At 41.6% G+C, this 17,696-nt stretch overlaps 1 protein-coding gene across 1 annotated transcript in view; it reads left to right on the top strand.

Annotated features, from left to right (window-relative positions):
* The first annotated feature begins 10,241 nt into the window (after positions 1 to 10,241).
* pip4k2aa (phosphatidylinositol-5-phosphate 4-kinase, type II, alpha a) overlaps positions 10,242 to 17,696 on the top strand; it is a 248,466-nt gene continuing 241,011 nt past the window's right edge. The window contains exon 1 of the mRNA XM_070881403.1: positions 10,242 to 10,681. Coding sequence (XP_070737504.1) covers positions 10,550 to 10,681 — 132 coding nt within the window. The 5' untranslated portion in view covers positions 10,242 to 10,549. The remainder of the gene's footprint in view (positions 10,682 to 17,696) is intronic.

Here is a 17,696-nt window from a genome sequence, read left to right as displayed (position 1 = left end):
ATAAGTGTGAGGTTATCCACTTTGGTGGCAAAAACAGGAAGACAGATTATTATCTGAATGGTGACAGATTAGTAGAAGGGGAGGTGCAACGAGACCTGGGTGTCATGGTACATCAATCATTGAAAGCAGGCATGCAGGTACAACAGACAGTTAAGAAAGCAAATGGCATGTTGGCCTTCATAGCAAGAGGATTTGAGTACAGAAGCATGGAGGTCTTACTGCAGTTGTACAGGGCCTTGGTGAGACCACACCTTGAGTATTGTGTGCAGTTTTGGTCTCCTAATCTGAGGAAGGACATTCTTGCTATTGAGGGAGTGCAGCGAAGGTTCACCAGACTGATTCCTGGGATGGTAGGACTGACATATGAAGAAAAACTGGATCGACTAGGCTTACATTCACTGGAATTTAGAAGAATGAGAGGGGATCTCATAGAAGCATATAATATTCTGACGGGATTGAACAGGTTAAATGCAGGAAGAATGTTCCCGATGTTGGGGAAGTCCAGAACCAGGGGTCACAGTCTAAGGATAAGGGGTAAGCCATATAGGACCGAGATGAGGAGAAACTTTTTCACCCAGAGAATTGTGAACCTATGGAATTCTCTACCACAGAAAGTTGTTGAGTCCAGTTCGTTGGATATATTCAAAAGGGAGTTAGATGTGGCCCTTACTGCTAAAGGGATCAGGGGGTATGGAGAGAAAGCAGGAGTGCGGTACTGAAGTTGCATGATCAACCATGATCATATTGAAAGGTGGTGCAGGCTCGAAGGGCCGAATGGCCTGCTCCTGCACCTATTTTCTATGTTTCTATCTCCATATCCCTTGATTCCCTTAGTATTTAAGAATCTATTGATTTTTGTCTGAATATACTCAATGACTGAGCAGCTACAGCTCTCTGGGGTAGAGAACTCCAAAAATTCACAACTCTTTAAGTGAAGAAATTTCTCCTCATCTCAGTCCTAAATGGCTGACACCTTGTTGTGAGACTGTGACCCTAATTCTAGACTCCCCAACCAGGGGAAACATCCTTCCAACATTTACCCTATTAAGCTCCTTAACAATTTTATACGTTTCAATGAGATCACCTCACATTCTTCTAAACTCTAGAGAATATAGGCCTAGTCTACTCAATCTCTCCTCATAGGACAATCCACTCAACCCTGGAATCAGTCGAGTTGCACTCCCTCTAAGGCAAGTATATCCTTCCTTGGTTAAGGAGACCAAAACTATACAAAGCACTTCAGGTGTGGTCTCACAAAGGCCCTATATAATTGTAGTAAGACATCTTTACTCATATACTCCAATACATTTGTAATAAAGGCATGTGGGAAGTCCTGGATGCTTCGCGCGGCCTAGACAACCATGTGTGCAGGAGATGTCTCCAGCTTCAACTACTCGAGCTCCGCATTTCGGAGCTTGAGTAGCGGGTGGAGTCACTATAGTGCATCTGCGAGGCTGAGAGCTATGTGGGATAGCACGTTGCTGGAGGTGGTCACCCCGCAGCTTAACAGCGTGCAGGCAGAGGGGCAGAACACCAGATGGAGGAAGAACGCTAGGCAGGTAAGTGCAGGAGTCCCCCCCTGAGTCCATCCCACTTTCCAACCGATATTCTCTTTTGAGTACCGGTGAAGGCGATGGTGCCTCTGGGGAGTGCCAACAAAGCCGAGTCCAAGGCACCACGGGTGGCTCAGCTGCACAGGGGGGAGGAGTGAAGAATAAGAGAGCTGTAATGGTAGGGGATTCAATAGTTAGGGGAATAGAGAGGCCTTTCTGCGGCTGTAGACATGACTCCAGGATGGTATGGTGCCCCCCTGGTGCCAGGGTCAAGGACGTCACAGAGCGGACGCAGGGCATTCTAGGGGGAGAGGGTAAACTGCTAGAGGTCGTGGTCCATATCGGGACCAATGACATAGATAGAAAGAGGGATGAGGTCCTGCAGGCAGAATTTAGGGAGCTAGGAAGAAAATTAAAAGATAGGACTTCAAAGTTAGTAATCTCCGGGTTACTACCAGTGTCACATGCTAATGACTACAAGAATAGAAGGATAGAGAGGATGAACGCGTGGCTGGAGAGTTGGTGTAGGAGGGAGGGCTTTAAATTCTTGAGGCATTGGGACTGCTTCTGCGGGAGATGGGACCTGTACAAACCGGACGGATTGCACCTCAACAGCGCCGGGACCAATATCCTCGCGGGGAGTTTTGCTAGTCCTGCTGGGGAGAGTTTAAACTAGCTTGGCAGGGGGATGGGAATCTGAGAACAAATTCAATAGGGAAGTAAAGCAGAAATTGGATAGCAAGAATGTAGAAAGTGAATCTGTAAGACAGAGGAAACAAGGGTTAGTAAGTAGTAATCAAGGAGATCTTCCTGTGCTAAATGGTATATACTTTAATGCAAGGAGTATAGCGAATAAGGCGGATGAACTAAGAACACAGGTAGACACTTGGGATTATGACATTATAGCCATTACAGAGACATGGCTGAAAGAGGGGCAGGTTTGGCAGATTAATATTCCTGGTTACAGGATTGTTAGACAAGATAGAGAGGGGTGTAAAAAAGGGAGGGTCGCGGTATTGATTAAAGAAAATATTACAGCGGTGAGGAGGGATATGTGAGAGGGATCATCAAATTAGGCCATATGGGTCGAACTGAAAAATAAAAAATGGGTGATCACACTGCTGGGCATGTATTATAGACCCCCAAACAATTGGAGGGAGATAGGAGAGCAAATATGTAGGCAAATTTCTGTGAAGTCCAAAAACCATCGGGTAGTAATAGTAGGGGATTTTAACTATCCTAATATTGATTGGGACAAATATATTGTGAAGGGTATAGAGGGTGCAGCATTTTTAAAATGCATTCAAGAGAACTTTTTTAGTCAGTATGTAACAAGCCCAACATGAGAATGGCGGCTTTGGATTTAGTTTTGGGGAATTAAGCTGGGCATGTGAAAGGGGTATCAGTGCCAGTGACCATAATTCAGTCAGATTCAAGGTAGTTATGGATAAGGACAAGGATAGACAAGGAATAAAAGTCCCGAATTGAGGAAAACCTAATTTTGCTAAGTTAAGGAGTGATTTAGCCAGAGTGGACTGGAAACAGCTACTTGTGGGTAAATCAGTGTCGGAACAGTGGGAGGCATTCAAGGAGGAGATCCGGAGGGCTCAGGCCAAACATGTGCCCTTAAAGAAAAAAGGTGGGAATAACAATTCCAGAGCCCCCTGGATATCTAGGGACCTACAGGGAGAATAAAGAAAAAAAGGGAAGCTTATGTCATATAGCGATGGCTAAATACTTGAGAATCCTTGGAGGAATATAGAAAGTTCAGAGTTAAAATTAAAAAGGATATTAGGAATGCTAAGAGAGAGCATGAAAACTTCTTGGCAAGCAAAATTAAAGAAAATCCAAAAGATGTTCTATAAATATATTAAGAGCAAGAGGATAACTAATGAAAGGGTAGGGCCTATTAGAGACCATGAGGATAATCATTGTGTGGAGGCGGAAGATGTTGATATGGTTATTAATGAATAATTTGTGTCTGTTTTCACAAAGGAAAGAGGCTTGCAAATACTGCTATCGAGGAGGAGTGTGAAATTCTGGAAGAAATAAACATCATGAGAGAGGAAGTATTAAGGGGTTTAACAGCTTTGAAAGTAGATAATTCCCCAGGCCCGGATGAAATGCATCCCAGGCTGTTGAGCGAAGTAAAAGAGGAAATAACAGAGGCCTTGACCATCATTTTCCAGTCCTCTTTGGATTTGGGCATGATGCTGGAGGACTGCTAATGTGGTACCCTTGTTTAAGAAGGGAGAAAGGGATAGGCCGAGGACATAAGAACATAAGAAATAGGAGCAGGAGTAGGCCATACAGCCGCTCAAGCCTTCTCCGCCATTCAATAAGATCATGGCAGATCTGATCATGGACTCAGCTCCACTTCCCCGCCCGCTCCCCATAATCACTTATCCCCTTATCGTTTAAGAAACTGTCTATTTCTGTCTTAAATTTATTCAATGTCCCAGCTTCCACAGCTCTCTGAGGCAGCGAATTCCACAGATTTACAACCCCGTGAGAGAAGAAATTTCTCCTCATCTCTGTTTTAAATTATTCTAAGATTATGCCCTCTAGTTCTAGTCTCCCCCATCAGTGGAAGCATCCTCTCTGCATCCACCTTGTCAAGGCCCCTCATAATCTTATACGTTTCGATAAGATCACCTCTTATTCTTCTTCTGAATTACAATGAGTAGGGGCCCAACCTACTCAATCTTTCCTCATAAGTTAACCCCCACATCCCCGGAATCAACCTAGTGAACCTTCTCTGAACTTCCTCCAAAGCAAGTATATCCTTTCGTAAATATGGAAACCAAAACTGAATGCAGTATTCCAGGTGTGGCCTCACCAATACCTTATATAGCTGTAGCAAGACTGCCCTGCTTTTATACTCCATCCCCTTTGCAATAAAGGCCAAGATACCACTGGCCTTCCTGATCACTTGCTGTACCTGCATACTATCCTTTTGTGTTTCATGCACAAGTACCCCCAGGTCCCGCAGTACTGCAGCACTTTGCAATCTTTCTCCATTTAAATAATAACTTGTTCTTTGATTTTTTTTCTGCCAAAGTTCATAACCTCACACTTTCCGACATTATACTCCATCTGCCAAATTTTAGCCCACTCACTTAGCCTGTCTATGTCCTTTTGAAGATTTTTTGTGTCCTCCTCACACATTGCTTTTCCTCCCATCTTTGTATCGTCAGCAAACTTGACTACGTTACACTCAGTCCCTTCTTCCAAGTCATTAATATAGATTGTAAATCATTGGTGTCCCAGCACTGATCCCTGCGGCACCCCACTAGTTACTGGTTGCCAACCAGAGAATGAACCATTTATCCCTGTTCTCTGTTAATTAGTCTATCCTCTATCCATGCTAATATATTACCCCCAACCCCGTGAACTTTTATCTTGTGCAGTAACCTTTTATGTGGCACCTTGTCAAATACCTTCTGGAAGTCCAAATACACCACATCTACTGGTTCCCCTGTTATTAAAGGCTTGTTAGCCTAACCTCAATTATTGGAAAAAATCATGAAAGACAAGATAAATCTACATTTCGAAAGGCAAGGATTAATTAGGGACAGTCAGCACAGATTTGTTAAGGGAAGATCGTGTTTGACTAACCTGATTTAATTTTTCGAGGAGATAACCAGGAAGGTCAATAAGGGTAAAATGTGGTGCATATGGACTTTAACAAAGCTTTTGATAAGGTCCCAAATGGTAGACTGGTCACAAAGGTTAAAGCCCATGGGATCCAGGGCAAAATGGCAAGTTGGATCCAAAATTGGCTTAGAGGTAGGAAGCAAAGGGTAATGATTGATGGATGTTTTTGTGACTGGAAGGATATTTCCAGTGGGGTTCTACAAGGCTCAGTAGTGGGTCCCTTACTTTTTGTGTATATATCAATGATTTAGATTTGAATATAGGAAGTATGATTAAAAAGTTTGCGAATGACACAAAAATTGGCTGTGTGGTTGATAATGAAGAGGAAAGTCATGGCCTGCAGGAGGATATCAATCTACTGGTCAGATGGGTAGAACAGTGGCAAATGGAATTTAACTCGGAGAAGTGTGAGGTAATGCACTTTGGGAGGGCTAGTAACGAAAGGGTATACACATTAAACAGTAGGCCACTTAGAAGTGCAAATGAACAAAGTGACCTTGGAGTGCTTGTCCACAGATCCATGAAAGTAGCAGTCCAGGTTGATAAGGTGGTAAGAAGGCATACAAAGAACCATAGAAACATAGAAAATAGGTGCAGGAGTAGGCCAATCGGCCCTTCGAGCCTGCACCACTATTCAATATGATCATGGCTGATCATGCAACTTCAGTACCCCATTCCTGCTTTCTCTCCATACCCCTTGATCCCTTTAGCCATAAGGGCCACATCTAACTCCCTTTTGAATATATCTAACAAACTGGCCTCAACAACATTCTGTGATAGAGAATTCCACAGGTTCACAATTCTCTGAGTGAAGTAGTTTCTCCTCATCTCTGTCCTAAATGGCTTACCCCTTATCCTTAGACTGTGACCCCTGGTTCTGAACTTCCCCAACATCGGAAACATTCTTTCTGCATCTAACTTGTCCAATCCCGTCAGAATTTTATATGCTTCTATGAGATCCCCTCTCATTCTTCTAAATTCCAGTGAATATAAGCCTAGTTGACCAGTCTTTCTTCATATGTCAGTCCTGCCATCCCAGGAATCAGTCTGGTGAACCTTCGCTGCACTCCCTCAATAGCAAGAATGTCCTTCCTCAGATTAGGAGAACAAAACTGCACACAATACTCAAGGTGTGGTCTCACCAAGGCCCTGTACAACTGCAGTAAGATCTCCCTGCTCCTATACTCAAATCTCCTCGCTATGAAGGCCAGCATGCCATTTGCTTTCTTTATTGCCTGCTGTACCTTCATGCCTACCTTCAATGACTGATGTACCATGACACCCAGGTCTCATTGCACCTCCCCTTTTACTGATCTGTCACCATTCAGATAATAATCTGTCTTTCTGTTTTTGCCACCAAAGTGGATAACCTCACACTTATCCACATTATACTGCATCTGCCATGCATTTGCCCATTCACCTAACCTGTCCAGGTCCCCCTGCAGCCTCCCAGCATCCTCCTCGCAGCTCCCACTGCCACCCAGCTTAGTGTCATCTGCAAACATGGAGATATTGCATTCAATTCCTTCGTCCAAATCATTAATGTATATTGTAAATAGCTGGGGGCCCAGCACTGAACCCTGTGGCACTTGTCACTGTCTGCCATTCTGAAAAGGACCCATTTATTCCCACTCATTGCTTCCTGTCTGTCAACCAGTTCTCTATCCACATCAATACATTACCCCCAATACCATGTGTCTTAATTTTGCACACTAATCTCTTGTGTGGGACCTTGTCAAAAGCCTTTTGAAAGTCCAAATACACCACATCCACTGGTTCTCCCTTATTCACTCTACTAGTTACATCCTCAAAAAACTCTAGAAGATTTATCAAGCATGATTTCCCTTTCATAAATCCATGCTGACTTGGACCGATCCTTTCACTGCTTTCCAAATGCTCTGCTATTATATCTTTAATAAGTGATTCCACCATTTTCCCCACCACCGATATCAGGCTAACCGGTCTATAATTCCCTGTTTTCTTTCGCCCTCCTTTTTTAAAAAGTGGGGTTACATTAGCTACCCTCCAATCCATAGGAACTGAACCAGAGTCCATGGAATGTTGGAAAATGTTGGAATGCTTGCCTTTATTGGCCGAGGCATGGAATACAAGAGCAGGGAGATTATGCTTAAATTGTATAATACTCTGGTTAGGCCACAGCTGGAATACTGCGTGCAGTTCTGGTCGCCTTATTATAGGAAGGACTTGATTGCACTAGAGAGGGTGCAGAGGAGATTTACTCGGATGCTGTCTGGAATGGAGAATCTTAGCTACGAGGACAGATTGGATCGGCTGGGTTTGTTCTCATTGGAACAAAGGAGGCTGAGAGACCTCATTGAGGTTTATAAAATTTTGAGGGGCCTGGATATAGTGGATAGCAAGGGCATATTTCCCTTCGTGGAGGGGTCAATTACGAGGGGGTATAGTTTCGTTGGTGGAAGGTTGAGGGGGGATTTGAGGGGATGCTTCTTCACGCAGAGGGTTATGGGGGTCAGGAACTCACTGCCTGGAAGTGTGGTGGATGTAGAAACCCTCACTACATTCAAAAGGTGCTTGGATGGGCACTTGAAGTGCTGTAGCCTGCAGGGTTACGGTCCTAGAGCTGGTAAGCGGGATTAGACTGGATAACTTCTTGTTGGCTGGTGCAGATACGATGGTAAGTACTGTAGGGAATCGAATATGGCCAGAGTGATCTCCTGGACTAGTTTTGATTGCCTGGATAGGCCGGAGAGGAATTTTTTGCAGAATTTTTTTCCTCAATTGACCTGGGTTTTTATCTGTTTTTTTGCCTCTACCAGGAGATTGCATGGCTGTGGTTGGGGTGGAGTGTAGAATGTTGCAGTGCATGGGGTGTCGCAGTTGTGTGGGGCGGACTGGTTGGGCTGGATGCTCTTTACCTTTCTGTCATTGTTCATTGTTTTATATGTAACCTTCAGGGCTGCTGACCAAGGGCCATAAGGCTCTTTGTTGGCCGGTGCAGACACAATGGGCCGAAATGGCCTCCTTCTGCGCTGTGGATTTCTATGTTTCTATACTATTTGTTTTCCTAATGGCTTGCTGTACCTACATTTTACTTTTCTATGATTCATGTACAATGACACCCAGGGCCCTCTGAATAGCAACATTTTCCAGTCTCTTACCATTTATTAAATATTCAGCTTTTCTATTTTGCTACCAAAGTGATTAACTTTACACTTTTCCACATTATATTCCATCTGCCACGTCCTTGCCCAATCACTTAATCTGTCTAAATCCCTTTCAGCCTCCTTGCGTCCTCCTCGCAGCTTACTTTTTCCACCTAACTTCGTATCATCAGCAAATTTGGATACATTACACTCAGTCCCCTCATCTAAGTCATTGATATAGTTTGTAAATAGCTGAGACCCAAGCACTGATCCTTGTGTACCCCACTAGTTGCAGCCCTGCCAAGTCAGAAATGACGCGTTTATTGTTACTCTGTTTTCTCTCCGTTAACCAATCTTCAATCTATATTGATATATTACCCCAATCCCATGAGCTGTAATTTTGTCTAATAACCTTTTGTATTCCAAATACCCTACCTTCCCCCTTATCCATCCTGCTAGTTACCTTAAAGAACTCTAACAGGTTTATCATCACAATTTTCCTTTCATAAATCCGTGCTGACTCTGTCCAATCTTATGATTTTCTAAGTGCCCTGTTATCACATCCCTAGTAGTAGAACGTAGCATTTTCCCCTACTACTGATGCCAGTTTTAACTGTTAGCATGTTGCAGGCATTTCCTTATGTGGTCACAGTTCTTCCTGATGCTGCCATTTAATTTACTTGTGCATCAGAAGCATTAAAATATATTAAATATTTACACGCAAATTCATCAATCTTGAATTCTTTGCCATTTGGCTTGTTAAAGATCAGGCCTTATTAGCTACTTTTTAAGCTTATTAAATGACAAATTTTCTGAAGCTGCTCTCACTTCCAAAATGGACACTATGAGCTGAAAGTAAAGTTAAAAAAGGTAAAGTTACATAGAAGAAAGGAACTAAATGAAAGCTAACACAAAAGGAAAGAGAACAGGGATGTAAAATGACAGAAAAAGTGATTACAGGATGAGCACAGGTAGTTTTTTTATGAGAAATGTATTTTGGTGGTTAATATCGCAGTATTACAGTTCTTCCTAATGTTTTAGAATCGTTACATTTTGTCGCATAACACTCCTGGGAAGCGCCTTGGGCATTTTTACTATGTCAAAAACGCTGTATAAATGCAAGTTGATGTTACTGCTGTTATATTGGTGAAATGCTGAACATTTACAAAACCCATCCACCTAGAGCGACAGTAGTTACCTGAAACTGTCGGCAGTATAAGGGCTAATTCAAAGCACAGTGTTAAGGCAGTAAAACATTGAAATTTGAACGAGTGTACCTTTATTGTGATCAATCCTAATTAGCGTTATCCTACATCCTGGTGGAGGAGAAACGTAGTGCATACCACTAACCAGGCAGTGGCGATATTTCTTATAAAACAATAAATATGCTGTTAACAATTACTGTACAAAATTAATTTTTGCTTAGAATAATTCTGGTTCTGTCCTTCCCACCATTATGCATTTCAGAATGCCATCATATCTACCTGGAATACAATTATCTATTTACATGAACTGTACGATTATTTTGTAGCCACCAACAAGACTGCAAAGACGTGCAATTAATACACGTGCATTGCTATTCCTAATGCCCTTCTCGACTACTTGGTTTACATGATGCAAATAACGGAAGTTGTAAAAGTTACAGGCATTTTTCAAATGTTTTCTAAAATACCACATTACGCCCACTCACGAACACTGCCCTTCACAACCGAACTTGATGTCTTTTATTCTCTAGATGCACGCGGGATCAACTCATCTCGTGCAACCCTGTCATTGGTCGCGTATCTCCAGGCGCCGTTCTGTTTCGAACGTTGCAAAGTGGGAATCCCATTCTGTTTGGTTGCTGCCGCTGTCAATCACGCGCTATTGTTCCCCGCCTGCTCTCTGCTTCCAGGCTGCGTTGCAGCGTGCAATGCGTGTGTGCCGATTGTGGATGTAGAGCCTCGCCTCCTTACAGTTCTCACACACATTCATCAAGGTCCGGAAGCGGCAGGGCATTGGAGAACATAGTAACCAGCCTGTGCTACTACTACCACCACCACCCAAAAACAAATTCTGATCATAACCGTTTTAACTTCTTGTTTTCAATGAGTGCAGGAAGAAGACGGAGTAAGTTTTTATTATAAACATTTCCATTTAAAAAATTGCCCAAAAAGAATTTGGTGAATAAAACGCAGTGAATTGAAATAAAAGGAAAACGCGAGACGGGGAAAGATGGCAGCGAACAGTACGACATTCGCCAGCAAAACGAAAACCAAGAAGAAACATTTTGTGGCTCAGAAAGTGAAGCTGTTCCGAGCTAGCGACCCATTGCTGAGCGTCTTTATGTGGGGAGTCAATCACTCGGTAAGTCTGTTTTAAAAACGTCATGAAATGCGTTAACTGCTGCGGAGAACTTGTGCAGGAAATCACATCAGCCGGATTTTCTTGGACAGGTTACTATTATTCTGCGTGTAGATTTTACTTCGTGTGATGCACCAAAGCTCAGCGACTTCGATTTTTTAAAGCTCTTTTCAAATGGGTTGCTGTCCCTGTGCCTGAGCAACGTTACAGTGTTAGCAGATGTGACACTTCAAGATAAATATCCGTGCCCTGCACCATTCTGTTTTAGGCGATTCTGTGAAATGACAGCCCCTTTTTTTAAATAAGTGTTTCATTTGATAAATAAAAGCAACGTTTGTCTTTTGGTAAACGTGCTTCGTATTATGCGTCTGTGATGTGAGTGAGCCGAGGTATTTGGCACAGGGTTTCCAGTCCCTGTTCATGTGACTCCTAGCGGTTTTTAAGACCAAAGGCGACGGCCTGGAAACCCCTCAGTGTCAACTTGGTGTCTGATTGTGACGTAATTGTGATTGACTGCTCGATTGACCAATTGGAAGATGGACCTTGAGCTCTATGCGATTCCTAAAAGGAAAGCCCAATGCGAAGGAGGCGGGGCCGAGAACTGCAGTTTTTTAAAAATGTACAGCAGCTTGGGAAATGACAGCTGCATTGAATCCTGTTTGCCTGTATTGGCCAACTCGGGGTAAACCCGAAATGATATGTCCGATTCATTTTTTTAAAACCTGAAAATGACCATCTAAGCAAATGCGCCGACTGCTGTGCCTCTCGTCTGTCGCATCGTCGTCATGGCTCACGCTCGCGTCCTGACCTCCAGTTTTGCATGTCAGCATTACATGTTGTGGAGTGTCAAGGTGAGAGGCTCTTTCATCGATCTACAATGTTCTGCCATTAGAACTAGTGGATTTGCAACATCATCTCGTCACTTGTGTTCAAAGCACGGATGTTGCGGAACACCAAGTTTTCGGTTCTGATCGAATGTCTGGCCAAACTAGCGAAACTGTGCCAGTCCACAGTAACTTGGACCTTGTGTGCCAACATATTATACCACAATTTTAGTATGTGTGTATCAACATAATAAATTCCTCATCTCAGCCAAACCACTCAAAAGGTGAAAGGTGCTTGCTCCATCTGGAGGAAGAAAAATTGGTACCCAGTTTATTCAAATTTCTCTTCCACATTGATGACATTAGAAGAAACTTGAATGTCAGTTGCTTCTACCAACTCTGGGCAGTTAAGGGTACAAAATACATCTTAAATGAGTTATAATAAAAGAGCTCTAGCGCATGCAAAGAATTCTAAGTCCTACTAATAGGGCTCTCTGAGCATTGCTTTGGAGCCCAAAACATAGTTGCTGAGATTTGCCATGGCCCTGTCTCTGAGGCCCTGAATGGCTATTCGCACCCTGTTGCTCCATCTCACAGGTTTGTTGGCACTACTGTTTGATGGGGTGGCGGGGGTGCTGACATTAATCCCCTACTGATGCTGCTCAGTTGTTACTGGTTCCCCACAAAGTTAAACTGTTAAATCTGTTTGGTTTTGCAGTCTGGACCCTGGTGGGCTTTAATCTTACATATATAAAACTTTATTATAGCAATGTTTTATTAGGAACAATAATATCATTAACTCCAACATTCTGCAGTTTGTTTTAGTATATCATGGTTATTGGGCTGTAACACTCTTCCAATGCGGGCTTTCATTTTTCCGCTTACTCCCCTCTTCCACATTATGTAGTGAGAGTTCGTGTCAATGAAATGTAGCAATAAGGGAAACTGAATTGTTGGGCTTCCATGCATTACCACAGCTCCGTCAGGTGGCATTGACAATACCTCTGGAACTGTGTCATGCTGTGTAGTCTTTCTTTCCTGCTTTATGGAGGAGAATGTCTGAGTTGAGGAGGAACATTTTCAAAATAAAACTGCAAGCTTATCTTTTACATATGTCCTTTTTTGGAAGTATTGTATCTTTAGGATAGCGTTGTAGAAAATTCTCCCAATTTTTCAATTATAATTAATAGATCATCATTCAGTTAAATTGTGTATTCAAAATATGTAATCATTTGGTAGTTCCCAGGATTTTGATTGCAACACAGATTAATTTTGCAATTTAACTTTCTTGTAGTTGCACTGATGCTGGAGACAAACTATGGACATGTTTTGGGTTCATTCTGCTCCTATCTTTGTGAAAAGAATATGGCATCTTTATGATAGTATTAGAAAAGGCTAGTGGAATAAAGGTTGGCAGTTGTAGGAGTGTGACTTTCTTTATTTTTGTAAACCAGGACTGTAGAGAATAAGCACCAGAAGCAATGGACATTGAAAATAATGGAGATTCCCTGCAGCAGACAGCTGGGGATGTGTGCTAAGATTGTATGGTATTTTTGACTTTTGGGGGTGGGGGGGGCAAGCTCAATGAATGTATGGCAGCACACCATGTTAAAACAACTTGGGGAAGCCCTTTTGACTAGATTTCCATAGTCCCTGCTTTGTGGTTCGGAAGGAAATGGTCTTCTATTACTTACAGATATCATTTACTGAAGACTCTGCCTTTCATGGGTTCCAGTAGTTTCCTGAACTGCAGGACAGATGGGGAGTGCCGTTTGAAAGTAATCTTAACAGCAGGATTGTGTTACAAGCTTCAGCTTTGGATTTACTTTTTATTTTATATGTGATCATAAAGGTCAAATGCTGAATGTAAATACTTTCTGATTCAGTAAAGAATTAGAGGTATGCATATTTCAATTCCGATTATTCTCCAGAATAAATTTCTGGGGTTGGAGAACGGTGGTAAAGATGTTCATTTTCATCATTATGATGTTGAAGAAAGGGTCGAGGAATGGGATTGGAGTAGAACATCTCTGATGTGGAGCTAGCACAACACAGACACGATGGGCCAAATGGTCTCCTACTGTGCTGAAATTTCTATATCTGTGTTGCACATAAGCAATGCAGTGGTGCTATGGTGATAACTTTTTTGCTACTATTTATATCTGTGTTACAATGTTTCAAAAATAGGTTTGCTAAAAGGCAATCTTATTGCATAATTGTATAAATTTGTTGCTGTGTTAATGACCTCTTCTGGTCTTTTAAGACAGACAAATGTTCAACATTCACCTGTTTCACTTATTTACCGAACAATCTAACAATCCTAATTGTGACACTGGAAATGCATTTGTTAAAATAGTTTCTGATTTTGTGATGTACAATAATCATAAATTATGAACATCGTATGTAAGAATGCAGGATTGGTGAGATTACCTACATACATTGTCAAGTGTGCAACAATCTTGGCACTTAAATGGTAAACAAATTCTCCGCTACAGTTGCACATGTAAAACCAGTTGGCAGTAGTCAATGCTTATTTTGATTTTTACTGCTATGTTGTTGCTTGTCATCTTACACAAGTGTCTAATATTGGATGTAGTCAAAACTAAAATGTAGTTATAGGAACGCCTGTGCATTGCGCTATGGATTGCTAGGACATGGAATTAGCCTAGGCCCTGTTGTTATTTAGCCGTAGACAGCATGGAAGAGGTTTGGGAATCGATTACCTTGCCTTGCTTTTGACCAGGAATTAATGCATGGCTTGAAGTGGAAAATATGCAGATTTTACAAATTGAAAGAGAGAAAGACTTGCATTTATATAGCACCTTTTACAACCTCAGGACTCCCAAAGCAATTTACTCTCAATCTATTTGGCTGTGGCTGGGAAACAGATTCCAAAAATGATAATGCCGAATTTAATGGTAGGACCGGAGGAAAACCTGTGCTTCCTGGTTGCCCAATCACCAAACTTGCTTTTTGGTAAGTATCGGGGCCCAAGAGTCACAGACAGAAATAGGGAGATAAGAGTAAGAAGTAGAGTTACAAATGTGGAGATATTATAGCATGAGAAACAGAGAAATTGGGTTGAAGACAAGAATATGTAGTTGGGGAGAAGCAAAGAGACAGTAGCAGGAAGAGTGAAACACAAATTTTAAATGTTGTCGAAGTAAATCCATGGGGGATTAGCTAGCTTTAACTTTAAAAATACTTTTTAAATATGGTTTTCATTTTTATTGAAGTGATACGTGTTATTTGAAGTGCATTTCCTTCCACATTCAGGTTACACAATTGCAGCTTCATGTAGTTACTTATTACAACGCTCATGTTACCTACAGTATGTAACACATAGATAGGACTTCCTAATATTGGTTAGCATAATACCAGAATGATGTATGCCACAGACCAGTAGTATAAATGTTTCTTCCTCTTCCACAACCAAGCCATCATTTCAGGGATATTAACAATGTATCTATAAAGTTGTACATGATCATACTTAGATTTGTGTGGCTTAATACAACAATTAATGACAACTTGACTGTTTGGGGTGGGGGGGGAATACATACTTTACTGGCAGATTAAAAACCTCTAGTTTTATTCACCAGTAGCTGGCAATTTGCAGCAAATTGAGTCCCTGAAATAACAGGGACGTTTTAACAGAAAGAGAATATTATGCTGTTTATGGCCCGGAATTTGTGGTTGGGATGACTGCGAACTAGCAGCGCTTGCCATTTTTCCGCTTTTGCAACTGACTGCAACTTCAGGATTTGTCGCATGCACAGGTGGAAATCCCAAAGTTGCAGTCTTGTCAGCTCTGAAACTGGCTGCGCTGTGCCTCACCCCCACCCCAGTTGGCAATCAGTGAAATCTAGTAAATAATTGAAACAAAAACTTCGGCTCTTCCGCAGTAAGTACGCTGTTAAATTCCCCACTAAAACTTAGACCTAAAGGGATTAGGTGTAACTGGGGTTTTAACAGCATAATGGCTGCAAAACAACAAGTGCCTGGAAAAGTAATTTTAATTTTGTGCAGTGTGAAATTTGTCCATTTTAATAAAAATAAAAAGTTAAACTTTTCAGAATTTTTTTTAGGCTTGTCTTTTCCTCACGTGAGAACCCCAATCTTATTTTTGCTCTCTAACTATTTTTAAAAAGTTAGAATTTTAAGGGTTTACTCACTTTCTTGTTCACTGTCTGTGAAAATTCTGCCTTTTGATTGGCTGCTTATACTGCCTGTTGATGTCACAGCAGTTCAAACAAGGGGGAACCCCTTTTACGAACCCAAAGTTCCCAACACGGGGATTGCGAGATCCGCGTGCGGAGCGTACATCTTTTGCCTTTGCTTCGCCACTGTCTGCAAATTCCTGGCTATTATCTGAAATTTGTCGAACGCATTGAATTCTCTCCAATCGCTTTAAAGAAAAGTCTTCAAAGCTGGTTCACATCATTGTGAAGCCTTAACAGTGGAGGGTAGAGTTTACGCTAGTAATATCGGCCAAAACCACTTGCGTTCCTGTTTTCTATATTTTATGCTGGTTTAAGATTCACTTCACCCGGGTCATGTCCCATCCACAAACCGGTCACGCCCCAGGTCGAACCTGGGCTCCTGCTGATTGCGCTGATTCGGGAAGGCTCTTCAAATTGCGCTCATTTTCTTAAGCGTGCAGGCACTACTAGGCGCATTTTAAAAGATTTTTATTGTCTCAAAATATTTAATTTATTAAGAAATTGACTAGTGTACACCAATGAAACTATTAAATGGTTCAATATAGTTTTTTGATGTAATTTTAAGTGATTATAAATCGGGTTACTCGATTGTAGAGGACTGGACACACCTATTGCATGTTTTTGGTGATAAACCCATTTTCAGCTGCATTAATAAAACTGCAGCAGGTTACCACTCTTGCATCAAGGAATACTTTTTAATAGACAAAAAAATGATTATGTTCTATTACGCTGCCCGAATGCACTGGGTCATTGAAGATTTTACTTTGATTATGTAAAAAAAAAGATAAGCGAAAACTTGAACTGTGACCTGACCAGTGCAATTTCAAGCGTGTTTTGGGTGCATTTTGCCGATTGCGCCCAAAGTGGAAACTCTACCCTGGATACTTTGAAGTATTTGTGAAATAAGCAAGTGTAGCATTTTCATGAGAAACCTACTTTGCTTTTTGAAAAAAGGAACTTGAATGAAAAGTTTCCTATACTACTCCTTCAGTAAATCTGTTCATTTTCAAAAATTGTTTTTAGTAGAACTGAAAATATTTTAAGATCTAAGGCATTTATACGCTCTCTTTTTTTTTAACCAAACCCTTTTTGGCAAGCTATTCACGACATCATAAAGGAATTATTGTGTTCCTAACACAGATGAGACTGCCCACAGGAAGGTTAAAATAACAGTGACCTCAGTTTTTATTAAGACACTCCAGAGTGAGGAACAGGCCTTGGGGGATGGCTTATATACAGTGCTCCCAAGGGATGCTGGGATCCCTTGGGACTTCAAGGGATGCACACATTGGTGGCGGAACATGGGAGTGCATGCTTTACAGATACACAACCGGGATAATAGCTGGTTTGGAGTGTATAATCATGCAAAGTAAGCTTAAAACGATTTATAAAGTGATCTGATTGCATTGCAGCCATTTAACATGCTTCAAAACCAGAGCTGTTTATCTACACATACAATTAAATGCAGCGGAATAGAATATAGTATCTTCAGCCTGTACCATGTTTTGCTGAAAACAGAAAAAGCTGGAAAAATTCAGCAAGTCAGGCAGCACCTGTGGAGAAGTAGAATTCCAGTCAGTCCTGAGGAAAAATCTTAGACGTGAAACATCAACTGACTGACTGCCTTCTGATTCTCCACAGTTGCTGCCTTGTCCGTAGAGTATTTCCAGCCTTTTCTGTTTTTCTTTTCAGATTTGTAGCATCTGCAGTATTTTGCTCTTTGTTTACCATGTTTTGCTGTTTGGATTTGATCTCCTGCAGCTATTGTGAGGTAAATACTCTCAGTGGGACAGCACCATGTGATGTGAATGAAAAGGTGAGATGGATTTATTTAGTCCCATTTAAAAAAAAAAAAGTCTTGCCGCAAAATACTATTTTACATAAGAAACACTGCCGAAGTTAAGTAGAAAATCCCACCTTCAATCATTCATCATAAATAGTGTCACCTGGAGGTGCTGCATCCCTTCAAAAAGC

This window comes from Pristiophorus japonicus, chromosome 5 (assembly GCF_044704955.1).
Source record: "Pristiophorus japonicus isolate sPriJap1 chromosome 5, sPriJap1.hap1, whole genome shotgun sequence".
NCBI classification, from domain to species: domain Eukaryota; kingdom Metazoa; phylum Chordata; class Chondrichthyes; family Pristiophoridae; genus Pristiophorus; species Pristiophorus japonicus.
Note: the sequence above shows the minus strand (reverse complement) of the source record. Positions and strands in the feature narration are given on the sequence as shown.